The following is a 14,984-nucleotide window of genomic DNA, read 5'->3' on the forward strand; positions in this document are numbered from 1 at the left end:
TTAGAATAGATATTTTATACTATAGTTTAAAAACTTGTTATCTAGGTTGCCCATATCATATCTGTAAAAAATGTAATACCCTTTCAAAACATGTTAATTGTGATGGCACCAAACTTAAATTGGTACATTAAAATGATTAAACATTCCAATTAAGTTTTAGAAAGTTTAACTTTGATCTATGCATTTTTATATTCCAGAGAATGACAGTTTTTATAATACCTTATTACACCAGCTTATGAAAAGATAAAGATTTTATTGAAATTATAAATGACACTATTTTACTTCTGGTATAATTCCTACTTTCATTGCAATGCTATTTAAAGGGTATTCTCTATAAAATAACGCCATATCCTTTAGTAGTCTACTTAACAAACGTGATGTGTTTGGGTGTCTGTCTATCTGAGAATGATGTTTTCTCTTGTTGGAGAGGTGAGGGATACTTTTTGACCCTTCAACTGAATTCTACCAAGAGCCCCTGATGAAAAACCCCCTTGTCCAATCAGTTATCCTCGCCTGATGATTCATGTATGCGTGAATGCAGTGTTTCTCATTGCACTTTGGGGTCATTGGGGTTTCAGTAGCCATGAATTCAACACAATCACCAAAGAATAAGAGGGAGTGTGTGTGTGTGTGTGTGTGTTTATTCGAGAGAGAGAGAGAATAAAAAAACTTCAACCAAATTTACTGTTTATCTGCTTTATACCTTAGGGCAGGTGTAAGCTTTGATTCAATGCAGTAATTCTCAAACACATTGACATGAGACATATTGTTGCGGGAAGTCAGGGACCCCGAACGGAGGGACGGGCTGAAGCCGCAGCAGCAGAACATAAATTGTGAAGATTTCATGGACATTTATTAGTTCTCCAAATTAATACTTTTATAATTTCTTACACCTGTCTTTACTGTAATCTCTGAACATAAATTGTGAAGATTTCATGGACACTTATCACTTCCCCAGTGAATATCCTTGTGATTTCCTATGCCTGTCTTTACTTTAATCTCTTAATCCTGTCATTTTCTTTGTAAGCTGAGGAGGATGAACGTCGCCTCAGGACCCTGTGATTGTGTCAACTGCACAAATTGTTTGTAGAGCATGTGTGTTTGAATATGAAATTTGGGTATGTTTAAAAAAGAACAGGATAACAGCGATGTTCAGGGAACGAGAGAGGTAACTTTGAACTGGCTGCCAGTGAGCCAGACGGAAACAGCTATATTCCTCCTCTTTCATAAGCAAATAGGAGAAATATCGCTGAATTCTTTTTCTCAGCAAGGAACATCCCTGAGAAAGAGAATGGGCCCTGAAGCTAGGCTTATAGACGGGCCCCTTTTTAAGGCGTCCCGTTTTTTATGGTTGAAGCCGATGGGATGAAATAAGCCCCGGTCTCCTATAGCGCTCCCAGGATTACTAGGATGGGAAAATTCCCACCTGATAAATTGTGGTCAGACAGGTTATCTGCTCTCAAACCCTGTTTCCTGATAAGATGTTATCAATGACAATGCATGCCCGAAACTTCATTAGCAATTTTAATTTCACCTCATCTGGTGGTCCTGTGATCTCGCCCTGCCTCCCTTTGCTTTGTGATATTTTCTTACCTTGTGAAGTATGTGATCTCTGTGACCCACACCCTATTCATGCACTCCCTCCCGTTTTGAAAATTGCTAATAAAAACTTTCTGGTTTTATGGCTCGGGGAACATCATGGATCCTGCCGACATGTGATGTCTCCCCTGGACACCCAGCTTTAAATTTCTCTCTCTTGTGCTCTTTCCCTTGATTTCTCTACCCAGCCGAGACACTTAGGAAATAGAAGAGAACCCACGTTAAACATCGGGAGTAGGTTCTCCCAATAAGATATCTTCTATAACGTGGTGTCGTATGGATATAGAGAAGAGTTGGTGATAGAATAGATATCAGTCAAGAAACAACAGCAACTCCAGACTCATATGTTTGAGGGGCAGGAAGGGTGAAAAAAAATTGAGGGAACTGATAAAGAATGTACATAATGAGAGCTCATCTCTCCAAAAAAATAAAAAATATTAGCCAAGCATGGTGACATGTACCTGTAGTCCCAGCTACTCAGGAGGCTGTGGTGGGAGGATTGCTTGAGCTCTGGAGGCTGAGGTTGCAGTGAGCTGAGATCATACCACTGAATTCCAGCCTGGGCAACAGAATAAAATTCTGTCTCAAAAAAAGAAAAAAAAAAAAAAAGTGCAAGGCTTTGAGCTTGTCTTGAGCACATATTGGAAGACATCAGCAGCTGAAGTAAAATGCCCTGGGCTGGATGCCAGAGGAGAAAGCCTGGTCAGATACGCTGTTAGGAAGCTTTGGGTGGGTGAGTGTTTGCCAGTACAAGCTGCCCTTCGATCATTGACAAAGAGGGTGCCACTTTGCTTTAGTCTGAGAGACCACATAGACACTACAGAAATATGGGTGTCCTAGGACAAGGGAGAGAATCAAGGCTTCAGTGTTAGTCTGGATAAATATAAATTTCTAGTCTGCTTTAGGATATATGTGTTGGTGAGATCTCTTACACTTTGGGAAAATGAACTTGTGCTGTAAATGATAATCCAATTGAGTGAACATCTTGAAGAGCTGGTATAAAAGACAGATGTAAGCCAGGGTTAAAAGGAAAGGTTTTAATTCCAGGATCAAAGGCCAAACAGGGTAATCTACTCTTGCTTGTTGGATGTTGACTACAGCCCTGCCCCTCAGTCAATGTGAGAAGCCTCTTAGTTGAAAGTCACTGAAGTCTTTGTATTTCTTTTCTAATCCCTCTTACAACTGGAATAATATAGGCATTATTTCCTTAAGAGGACAAGCACTGTCTAAATTCTCAAAACCTTATTAACCCATATTTTTAATGGGATTTATCTTTTTTCATTTTTCTTTTACATTCAATGTTATTCTTTTCCATATATTTATTAACAGAATTTTTCTGTTTACACAGTTCATACTATACTTATTTATTATACTTATTTATATATACTTACTTATATATATTTATTTTAATTTGTAAGTAATTTTCTAAACTAAACCTTTTGCTACATTCATTAAACTCGTTTTAAAAATTGTTATAATCCCTGTAAACTGGTTCAACCATTGTGGAAAACAGTATGGCGATTCCTCAAGGACCTAGAATTAGAAATACCATATGACCCAGCCATCCCACTACTGGGTATATACCCAAAGGATTATAAATCATGCTGCTATAAAGACACATGCACACGTATGTTTACTGCGGCACTATTCACAATAGCAAAGACTTGGAATCAATCCAAATGTCCATCAGTGACAGACTGGATTAAGATAATGTGGCACATATACACCATGGAATACTATGCAGCCATAAAAAAGGATGAGTTCGTGTCCTTTGTAGGGACATGGATGCAGCTGGAAACCATCATTCTCGCAAACTATCACAAGAACAGAAAACCAAACACCGCATGTTCTCACTCATAGGTGGGAACTGAACAATGAGATCACTTGGACTCTGGAAGGGGAACATCACACACCGGGGCCTATCATGGGGATGGGGGAGGGGGAAGGGATGGCATTGGGAGTTATACCTGATGTAAATGACGAGTTGATGGGTGCTGACGAGTTGATGTGTGCAGCACACCAACATGGCACAAGTATACATATGTAACAAACCTGCACGTTGTGCACATGTACCCTAGAACTTAAAGTATAATAATAAAAAAAAATTGTTATAATCCCAAACAAACATACCTATAACTTTAAAATCTTTAAAATTAAATGGGTAAATTGATACCACTCAAAAATTAGACTTTTATTATCCACTGAAACAAATTTAAGATTGCTTATAGCTTTAGAAGTGAAGTAAATATTTTACTCATGTGTTAACATCTCTTATCTTAGTTCAGTTTATTATATAATGTGTCTTTTTTTTTTTAATATTCCACATTTCTTTTAAATCTTAGTGACAAAATTGCCACTGGGTCCTTTGATAAAACTTGCAAACTCTGGAGTGTAGAAACAGGAAAATGTTACCATACCTTCAGGGGTCATACAGCAGAAATAGTGAGTATATTGAACAATTTATTATTATATTTTATGTTACTGTTTCTTTTTAGGATTCTATTATAAAAGTAGTGGGGCTACTTTTATAATTAGTTTTCAAATTCTACCCCATGTTTTTAGTCTGCCTATATTTATATGGTGGTACCAATACAATTTAAAAATTACTCTAGTTAATATCTTGCAGATTCTATAAAGAATTGTACCCTGTATCGACTAAGTAGACATGTAATATGATACATTTATAAATATAATAACCAATCTTACTTTTTCTTTTTCATTGACTTTTCTTTAAAGTACTGACTCAATGAGGGTCAATTAAGTGATAAAAACAGTTTTTAATATAATTTTTGTTTTGTTTTGTTTTGTTTTGTTTGAGACGGAGTCTCGCTCTGCCGCCCAGGCTGGAGTGCTGTGGCCAGATCTCAGCTCACTGCAAGCTCCGCCTCCCGGGTTCCCGCCATTCTCCTGCCTCAGCCTCCCAAGTAGCTGGGACTACAGACACCCGCCACCTTGCCTGGCTAGTTTTTTGTATTTTTTAGTAGAGACGGGGTTTCACCTTGTTAGCCAGGATGGTCTCGATCTCCTGACCTCGTGATCCACCCGTCTCGGCCTCCCAAAGTGCTGGGATTACAGGCTTGAGCCACCGCGCCCAGCCTTAATATAATTTTTAAACTACTATATGAAATATTTAGGCTGATTGTTCTCTGTGTATCACTGGAGCCCAAATATGCATGAATAGTCTGATACTTGAAACAGCTTTCACTATTGGGAAGCCCTTTTCCTTGACCAATTCTGAGATGTATCTTATAACAATTAGTGCAATAATTGGCATTCCGTAAGAACAGATGACAGCTCTTAAAAATAAACAGGCTGCTGCTCTTAATGATTAGTAATACCTTAAATGTTTTTAATCAAAGATTTAAATAAGGAAAAATTGATCTGATTTTAACAAATCCCCAAGTTATGTTTTGGCCTGTTAGTGGGGATCACCCCTTTCCCTCCATTTCTGGCCTTCATTAGGTAGAATGATTCTTTAGATATTTAACTCACTTCCCTTGTTGTACTTTGAAGTTACTCTTAAGTGGATAATACCAGAAGAGAATCCACAAATAGAAGGTACCCAATGCAGTAGTGGTATAAAAATAATAGAGACTTTTAAGGGTCAAAGAGAGAACAGGCTAAAGCAGGAAGCAGAATATAACCACTTCTCCCATAATTGTCAGTAGGGAAATATAGCTCAGTACTTTTTGAATTGAACAGAGACATAAAAAGAATGTGCTAATAACTATTATTAGATGAAGAGGGGAAATTGATAACAAAGAGTGATAGATCTTTTAACCTCAATATTCACTGGAAAAAAAGATACCTGCTGTGAACCAGAAAAAGCAAACAAGAACATACAGGGGTGGAGGGAGGAAAAGCAAGCCACGACGGCGACAACTTTTGTGAATAGTTGGTGACAGCCAATCTGCCAGCAGTGTTCAAGTTCTAGCACCCACACCCACCCCTGGAACTGAGGAACAAGATACTTAGGACAGACTGTAGAATGCTTGGAAATATTTCTTGAGGATAAGGAAGTTACCTGTAGGTGGGAAAGGGTCCTGTATCCTGCTAATTTATGTACACCTTAAACAAAACAAGAACAAAAGCAGTCTGCTTATGTTAGAAGTAAAATTCATTTACACTCATCCTAAACATTCATGGTGTATTAATCCACCAATAACTCATGCTCTGTTGAAGGTACTTTGCTAGTGACTGGGAATACTGCAGTGAAACATAACTGACCCTTTGACAGCTCTTGCTGTTTGAGAGGCACTGTCCTAAGCCCCTTTACATAAACAGGTATTAGCTTAGTTGTGCCTCATAGCAACCCTAAGAGGAAGGTATTTCCCCATTTTACAGAGTAGGGTACTGAGGCATTGAAAGCTCAAGTAACTTGCCCAAAGTCAAAGAAAAATATAGTGCATGTCCTTAGAGTGTGACCATTTTCCCACACTCTTTTAGATTCTGGGAAATATTTTCTTTATAAATAATTCCTAGGGAGACGTTCATCTTTTTCAGTCAACATTCATCCAATAAATATTTATTAAATATTGACTATGTGTGGAACCCTGGCCTACATGCTTAGGGTACCTGAGAGAATCTGACACAGTTCTTACTATTTAATAGAAGGAGTGAAAGCATCAATGGATAAGTTCAAAGATGTGTTGTAAGTGTCAGAAGTGGATGGGGATTTCAGTGTGGACACAGAGGGAGCAGTGTGGCCTCCTGAGCCAGGGAAAGGTGTTCAGGAAAGACTTTCCAGAGGGGTGGCATGTGCATTCCAGGCAGAGCGAGCAGTCCTGGCAAATGCTGAGAAGTGGTGTGTGTCTGAAACTCAGGTGGCTCTGTGTGATCAGAGCAGAACTTCCTAACCCTCCACGTGGTGCCATGTGCAGAATATGCAAATGTAGATTTGCAGCACACTGAGGGGAGCTGCCTGCTGTGCATGGCCAGAGGTGATGGGCAAGGATCCCTGCTGCTGCCCAGCTGCCTGGGTTAGCAGTGTCCATACCTTAGCACACCTATAGCCCATTCAAATTCAGATCACAGGGTGTGAGCAATTAAAGTAGGAGAGGCAGGTAAGGGCCATATTATGCAGGAGGTTATATACTATGCTAAGGAATTGGATTTTATTTTGCAGGTAATGCCACACTATTGAGACTTTTTGGCTAGGAGATGGTATGATCATCTGTGCTCTTTGGAAAAATTATTTTTGTGCAGTGTGAAAAAGAAATGGGAGGGTGGTAAGATCAGCGTTATCGGCCAGTTGGGGATCTTGCTGCAATCCAAGTGAAAAATGATGAAGGCGTGTTGTAAAGATAGATGAAGAGAACGTGAGTAGAACCTGGTTACTAAGTAGTTATGAGGCATAAAAGAAAAGGGGAACCCAGGATGGATTCCCTGATTTTGTGCTTGCATGATGGGCAGTGCCATTCACCAATTCTGTGCATGAAAGAGGAGGAACAGGTTTGCATCGATATGACTTTTGTGTCTTAGTTGATATAAGCTGCCTGTGTGATAGCCAAACAGAGGCATCCATTTAGCAGTTGGCTCTTTGGGGCTGGAACTGAGCAGTGAGGTCTGGGAAAGAGACTTGAATGCATGAGTCACTGGTATCCGAGTGGCGGTAGAAACCAACGAGCAATTGAAATTGCCCAGAGGAAAGGGTAGAGTGTGGAGAGGAGACTGACAGAACCTTGGGAGGATGGAGAAGAGAGAACTTCAAATGATACAAAAAGAAAAAAGAAAAACAAGAAGAAAGAGAGGGAAACTAGAGAACAAAGGAGTCAGTGCTGCAGATGTCAGGGAGGTTAAGTGGGATGACTGACCAAACCTGGATTGGACTTTTAGCCAGAGTGGTTTCAGAAGAGTTGAAGAGTGAGCAGAAGATGGACAAAAATGATGGTAGACTGTTTCCCAAGAAATTTGGTTGTAAAGGCGGAAGAAGGGTAGCTAAGAGGGGTACATAAGGTCAAGGTAGGATTTACTCAAACATATTTACAGGTCACTGAAAAGCATCTAGTCTAGAGGGAAGGAAAACTAGTGGACGCATCTCCCATAGTTGTGCAGGGAAGGGGTCTTAGAATAGGTGGAAGGATCCCTCTGCATCTGAGACTGAAGGGAAGGAAAGTAAGATCCAAGTGGGGAAGTTCCTACCTGACAGGAGAGTTTTCTTGGGGAAGTGGTAGGAGGCCAGCTTGTCTGTTGAGGAGGGGTGAGGATGGAAGTAGAGGCAGGAGTGGGGAATGGGAGAATGTATGGAGCCAGAGGCATCCCTACAAAGTAGGGAATGGTGCTGAGGACTCTGTTGAGGACAGAGGCATAAATGAGCAATACCAGTAACTTTCTGTGCAGTTCTCTTAAGCTACCTTGGCTGGGTGATGAGGCAGAGAGGCAGATGATTGGATAAAATCCTTACCTGATAAAAGTTAATGTTAGGAGTTTGTACGAAAGGTACATTAGATAGATAGGGACTAAGAGTGTCGAGGATACTGGCAGGAGTGATGCTTCCAGGGTGTCAGTTGAATGGGGAGGATGGACCAGGAGAAAAGGCAGATGTCTCAATGAGATGAAAGAGCTTCTAGGGGAGGGGAGTGGGAGGGGAAATTGTGACCCTGGATTGGTGAATTGGTGGTGAATTTTCTAGAGAAGATAATACCAATGTCCATGGTGTGGCCATGGGAGAGACTACTGAAGAGTCGTCTGGGGCATGGGTCTGGGGGAACTGGATGGATTGTCCATGTGAAGGACACCTAAGAGTTGGCATTGAGACTACAAGCCAGTAGTCTCTTGATGAGTGAGGGGCCATGATTGGAAGGACTGTGGTGACAGCAGCAAGGAGAAGGAGAACCAGATAGCACGGATCTTAAAGGAGGTGGGCTTCACTTTTGTTCTTGTTCTTCTGTGGTCTGGAAGTGGCAAAGGGAGCCAGTGCCCCTCCAAGCCTGAGCTGGGTGCTGTGGGAGAACAAGCAGCCTCTTTTCAAGAGGAGGACTCTGAAAGACTCAACCTGGGGATAGCAGGTCACACATATGTGGTGTTTTGTACAAAGAATTAGGCTGAATCTGGTAAGGTAATTGCATCTGGAAAATTTTCTGTGTATAATGAACACTTTGAAACTCTATCTTCCTAAAATTTCTCCCATTTCATGTAATTTAGGTGTGTTTATCATTTAACCCTCAAAGCACATTGGTGGCGACTGGAAGTATGGACACAACAGCCAAATTGTGGAACATTCAGAATGGCGAGGAAGTTTGCACCTTAAGAGTATGTCAATAATGTTAATGAGCCTGTTATTTGTGTGAATTCTTATTTGTGTTTTTGTTACAAAATGAGCTCTAAGTTGGATGTTGTTGAGTTGCTGGTTTTCAGACTGTAGTGGTGAAAGAGTATTCCTACTGGTTTCCGGCTATTCCAAAAGACTTGGGTGGAGGTGCTGGGGAAGTCCAAGGAGCTTTTTATTTTGTCTAACTTTAGTCTGCAAAACATATCAACTATAGCTCAGAACCCATCACCATCTCTCTGGCTAAAAGGAAAGCAGGTGGAGGCTGGCACTTTTGCAAGAGGCAGAACTGGAGAACCATGCCAAGAGAACCTTTAAAGCGATGGCTGTGAGCACACTCTCCTCTGCCCGCTGCTCTTTGAACCATCCTTATCACAAAGTCTGAAATGAGAGAGGGGCAAGTGACCAGAGGGAGAAGGTCAAAGGGCTGTGCCCACAGAGTGAGTGCTGGTGGGGTGTGCTCTTGTGTGTCACCACCATGCGCTCAGCACCTCCCAGTGACCTGCCACCCTCCCCTTCCTCCTGCCCTCCCCTTCTTCCCAGCTTCCCCTTCCTCCCGCCCTCCCCTTCCTCCCGCCCTCCCCTTCCTCCCACTCCAGCCCAAGTCACCGCAACAAAAATAGGGTGACCCTATGTTGTAATCAGTGGAAACAGCTGGATGGGAAATTCAGTTTCCTTGTCCTTTCAAAACTATAAATACATTTTTAAAAACATGATTCGTTTCCTCAGAAAGCTTTTTCTAAGAAAGTTGAAACATGGACCGAGAAAGAAAAAATTCTCCATTTAAAAATAACAGTAATGGCTTTTCTTTCTTAAATCTGAGCATCTAGCATTATTAGTATAAGTATACTCTTTCTGTTCTCAGTTCTTTTTTTTTTTTTTTTTAAAACAACAACAGCAACATTACTATCTCTTCTTTCAGGCAAATGTGCAGGGAAAGGCCCCGTTAATGCTGCACTTTCAACTAAAATGACTCCTTTTACAGACTGCCTAAGAGCACTCGAAGGGAGGGGTCCTGCTCGGCACACCTGTCTGCCCCGGAGAGTGCATTTGTTTTGCGTACTTAGAATTCTAATATTCAACTACATGCATTTTTGTCCTTTGAAATCTATCAGAAATATCCAGTTATAAATCAACTTTTCCATTTCTTTGTATTATTTAAAAATATAATTATGTGAATTTACTAAAATAGTGGAGGAATCATGGGCTATACGTACTCCACCCAGGATCCCCTTATCGGAGTTCCAGAGTCTGCTGTACAGAGGGGTTTCTTCCCATTGTCTCACAGTTTGATTCACTGACACTAGACAGTAACCAGCTGAAAGTCAGGGCAAAGGCAGGAATTTATCAATCGATTTCATGTCAAGTTATCCTAATAATTGCCTTTTTAAAAGTAATTAGTTTTATTCCATACACTGTTTACTTTTGCACACCATGCGTTATTAGCCCATGTAGTCCCCAGCTCTGTAGTGTTTCCGAGACAATGTAAAGGACGCCCTCTAGTTTCCCCAAACACAACCTCTTTCTTTTGTTTTTAATCAACATTATTAGGTTAAATGAACTAGCTGTGTGTAAGTCACTAATTTTAGTAAACTCACAGGATTGTGTAGCTAAAACCTAGTTTTCAAACCTTTCCATCACCCCAAAAAGAACCCTGTGCCCACATGCAGACACTCCCCATCCTCACCCCAGCCAACTGCTGACCTCCCTTCCTAGAGCTCGGCCTTCTCCAGCATTTCCTTTTAGACTATGATATTGTACACTTGCAGAAATTGTTTTATCTGCCGGTATACTTGACGGTATCTGCTCTTTTTCTAGGGACATTCCGCCGAAATCATCTCGTTGTCATTTAACACCTCAGGAGACAGAATCATCACGGGGTCTTTTGATCATACAGTTGTAGTGTGGGACGCTGATACTGGAAGGTAATTCTTAGTTCTTAAGCATTGTTTTAATCTGGATCAGGGGGTTCAGAAAACCCTCTGTTATTTATTAGCTTAAGCTGCTCTCTATTAACTCTGCTTTGGGTTCCATAAAAATAGTACATATTGAAAATGTAAATTAATTCATTCTTTAATGATATTTCTGATTCACAAAATATGTGCATTCTTGGAATTCTGAGCAAATAATGACAAACAGCAACATAAAAGGAGAATGTTAGCAATAGTCTAGTTACATAGCTACTATTTATTCCAGGGATAATCAAATTTCAATGGCTTGTCATTATGTTAGGCATGAATATCATGTATAAATAAAACTCTTAGTTAATTTCCCAAATTTAATTTAGTCCAAGAACTTCAACTTCCTTCCTAATGACTTTTGGTCCTAGTTGCTAGGAAGTTAACTAAATTAGCATATTTGTGTTGGAAAACTACTCTTGGATTTGTCTGTGATTTAATAGAGGGGCTAATTATCAGGGTTGCCGACCAAGATGTATGCAACAAGAAATGACAGAGAAAGAAGGACCTTTCAGTTACTTGACATGTGGTTTCTGAACAACCAGGGTGCACTCGACTGGTGTAAGAATACTTCTTACGGCTTTTACTATTTGTTACCCATTTCTTTTTGAAATGTTGCCTTAAGTAGCATTATTTTGATAGTTTAAAATCCAAGTACATTTTTGTTGAAATGATATTATTTATTTATTTATTTATTTATTTGAGACGGAGTCTTGCTCTGTCGCCCAGGCTGGAGTGCAGTGGCGCGATCTCAGCTCACTGCAAGCTCTGCCTCCCGGGTTCACGCCATTCTCCTGCTTCAGCCTCCCGAGTAGCTGGGACTGCAGGCGCCCGCCGCCATGCCTGGAGAATTAGTATTTTTAGTAGAGGTGGGGTTTCACCGTGTTAGCAAGAATGGTCTTGAACTCCTGATCTTGTGGATCCACAGCCTCAGCCTCCCAAAGTGCTGGGATTACAGGCGTGAACCACTGCGCCCGGCCGAAATGAAATTATTAGTAGTTTCTTTTTGAGCACTAGTAAAGCCGTATTTGTTTTGTCATCAAATATATTATTTTATAAAAACCAAAATTTAGATTAGCTTACACAGATGGGCTTGGCCTCGTTATTCATGTGCATATACTGAAGTAAGATATCTTTCACTAATTTTAATTATTTTTGTGTTGTAGGAAGGTAAATATCTTAATTGGTCATTGTGCTGAGATTAGCAGTGCCTTATTCAACTGGGATTGCTCTCTAATATTAACTGGCTCTATGGACAAAACCTGCATGGTGAGCTAAATAAATAAATATCTTTGCTTTATATTGTGTCTATACTCTTTACTGTGTCAGATATCCATTGTAACATTAACAAATTTCAAAGGTGATATAAAATTAAGATATTAATTTACAAATAATAATTGGTAATTATTTAAATTTCAAGTTTTGGATTTTCCAGATTTGAAGGAATTGTGATGTAGTAAAGCAATTTGAATTTCTTCAAGTATATTAAATATCTTATTTGAGAAGGCATTTTATTTTTATTTAATACCCCACTTTTCATTTATAGAACTTCAATTAGTAGAGTGACTGTCAAGGAGCCTCAAACACAATGTTTCTTTGTCCCTAAGTTTCTATACTTAAAAAATGGTTACTAAGAGATTATACTATGGAATTATCATTTGTTTATGTGACAAATATATTACAATTTTATAATGTACTTTTCATTTTCCGACATTGTCGTTTTATATGAAGCTCCTAATCATTTGATATCCTTCCTACAAAAAGAGCAAAACTCTTCTCCAACCAGTAAAGCATACACGTTGAGATATTTTTTCTTTCTTTAATGTAGTGGCAGATTCTAAATGTCTGACTTTGGTTTTCTCTGTGACTAGGGTGTGCCTTCCTTGATGGTTGGCTGTGGTCTCTGGTCATGAATCAAAGTAAATCTAACCGAACATGCGAGAATTACAGAAGTAATTTTTGCACAGTTACTTAACCAGCCCTAAGCATGTCATGAAGACCACTGGCCATCTTCACACTTGAGACAGAAAGTCATAGTCTTTTTTTTTTTTTTTTTTTGTTTCTTTTAATTGTAGCTGTGGGATGCTGCAAATGGCAAATGTGTGGCAACCTTAACAGGCCATGATGATGAAATACTAGACAGCTGCTTTGATTACACTGGAAAACTTATTGCAACTGCTTCAGCTGATGGTAGGTGATCTGTTCATACTTTTAATTTTTGGAGAGATTTATGCTTTGCTTGATGACCATGCATGATTCTACACTATGAGTCATTTCTTTGATGACCAGCTATGATTAAAAACCATGTCTCATCTCTGTGGTGACCATGTATGGCACAATAGTATGTCTATATCATATAGCTGATAACCACATGTAATGTTATACAATGTCTGTGTCACCTGCTAGACAACCAGGTATATGAGGTCTTTGTCATCTTCTTAATATCTGTATATGATGCTATATTCTGAGTCATCTCCATGATTATTAGTATTATTATTATTTTGAGATGGAGTCTCACTCTATTGCCCAGGATGGAGTGCAGTGGCGTGATCTCAGCTCAACGCAACCTCCGCCTCCCAGGTTTGAGCAATTTTCCTGCCTCAGCCTCCCGAGTAGCTGGGAATACAGGCATGTACCATCATGCCTGGCTAATTTTTGTATTTTTAGTAGAGACGGGGTTTCTCCATGTTGGCCACACTGGTCCTGTGGTCGAACTCCTGACCTCAGGTGATCCACCTGCCTTGCCCTCCCAAAGTGCTGGGATTACAGGCATGAGCCACCGCACCCGGCTTCCCTGATTATTATGTATGATGTTACCCTACGTTGGCCTTGTCAACTTAATTGCCATCAATGGTGTTATAATCTCCCTTATAACCACATGTGCTGTTCCACTGTGTCTACCACATTTTTGTGATAAGCATACATGATGCTATGCTATATACTGTCTCTTTGATTACCACTGTGATTCTACACTATGAGTCATCTTATTGATAACCATACATGGTGCTATCCTAGGTGTGCTTCAATCCTGTGACAGTCACATGTGATACTACACTATATCTGTCATCTCCCTGTGGCTCACATGTGACATGATATTGTGTCTGTCTTATCGCCCAAGGATCATGTTTATTTCTACACTGTATCTGCATCATCTTGTTGAAAGTTGATTATGCTACACTGTGTTTTCAGCTACTCCTTTAAAATCACATTTGATGCTGGGCCATATCTACATCATATCCTTGATAATCATATATGATGCAAAACCTTGAGTCATCTTGCTGACAAATATGTATGATACTAACTCTGTGTCCACATCATGTCATTGAAGCCACATGCAATGCTATACGACGTCTTTATTCTCTCAGTGACAACCATCTGTATGGGCGTACTATGCATGCATCATGTCCTGGGTAACATTTTATGATACTGAACAACAAGTCATTCCCATGACAAACATATATGATGCTGTATTATGTGTCATCTCTTTGACAACCACATGTGATGATTCATTGTGTCTGCACTATTTCCCTGGCAAGTATTTATGATGCGACTCTATGTCTGCAGCATATTCCTGACAAACACGTGTTAACACTATACAACTTCTACATTATCTCCCTGACAATTTCCTATTTTACACTAAACTATGTCTACACCATATCCTTGGTAACCACATGGTACTATACTATGTCTCCATAATCCTATGTCTCCTTGGCAAGCATACGTGATGCTATACTAAGTCTATGTTATATCATGGCATCACATACCATGTGTGATGCTATTCTATGAGGCATAGAATATGAAGTATGAACTATGTGTCATCTTCCTGAAGACACAGGTGATGCTAAACTACATCAATACCATCTACCTGATGATCACGTATGAAGCTACACCAAGTCTATGTTATCCGTCTGATGACCACATATGATGCTATATTTTATCTATGTCATGTATCTGACTACTATGTTTTAATTTACACTGTTTGTTATCCTCTTTATAATAATGTATGATAGTATACTATATCTTTATCCTATTCTTTATAACCATGTATGATACTGTTCCATATCTTAGTATTTCTTAGAAATCCATGTATGATGCTATAGTATTTATACCTCATTGCCCTGACCAACATGGTCTGCAGGGTCCACTATATCACATCGCCA

At 39.7% G+C, this 14,984-nt stretch overlaps 1 protein-coding gene across 3 annotated transcripts in view; it reads left to right on the top strand.

Moving 5' to 3' along the window:
• The window catches only part of DAW1 (dynein assembly factor with WD repeats 1), a 59,201-nt gene that overhangs the window by 25,809 nt on the left and 18,408 nt on the right, over positions 1-14,984 (top strand). For all 3 annotated transcript variants that reach the window (XM_009183243.4, XM_017947042.2, XM_031651560.1), the window contains 5 exons: positions 3,942-4,041; positions 8,743-8,850; positions 10,685-10,791; positions 11,991-12,093; positions 12,900-13,014. In XM_009183243.4, the coding sequence (XP_009181507.2) occupies positions 3,942-4,041; positions 8,743-8,850; positions 10,685-10,791; positions 11,991-12,093; positions 12,900-13,014 (533 nt within the window). The remainder of the gene's footprint in view (positions 1-3,941; positions 4,042-8,742; positions 8,851-10,684; positions 10,792-11,990; positions 12,094-12,899; positions 13,015-14,984) is intronic.

This window comes from Papio anubis, chromosome 10, assembly GCF_008728515.1.
Source record: "Papio anubis isolate 15944 chromosome 10, Panubis1.0, whole genome shotgun sequence".
NCBI classification, from domain to species: Eukaryota; Metazoa; Chordata; class Mammalia; order Primates; family Cercopithecidae; genus Papio; species Papio anubis.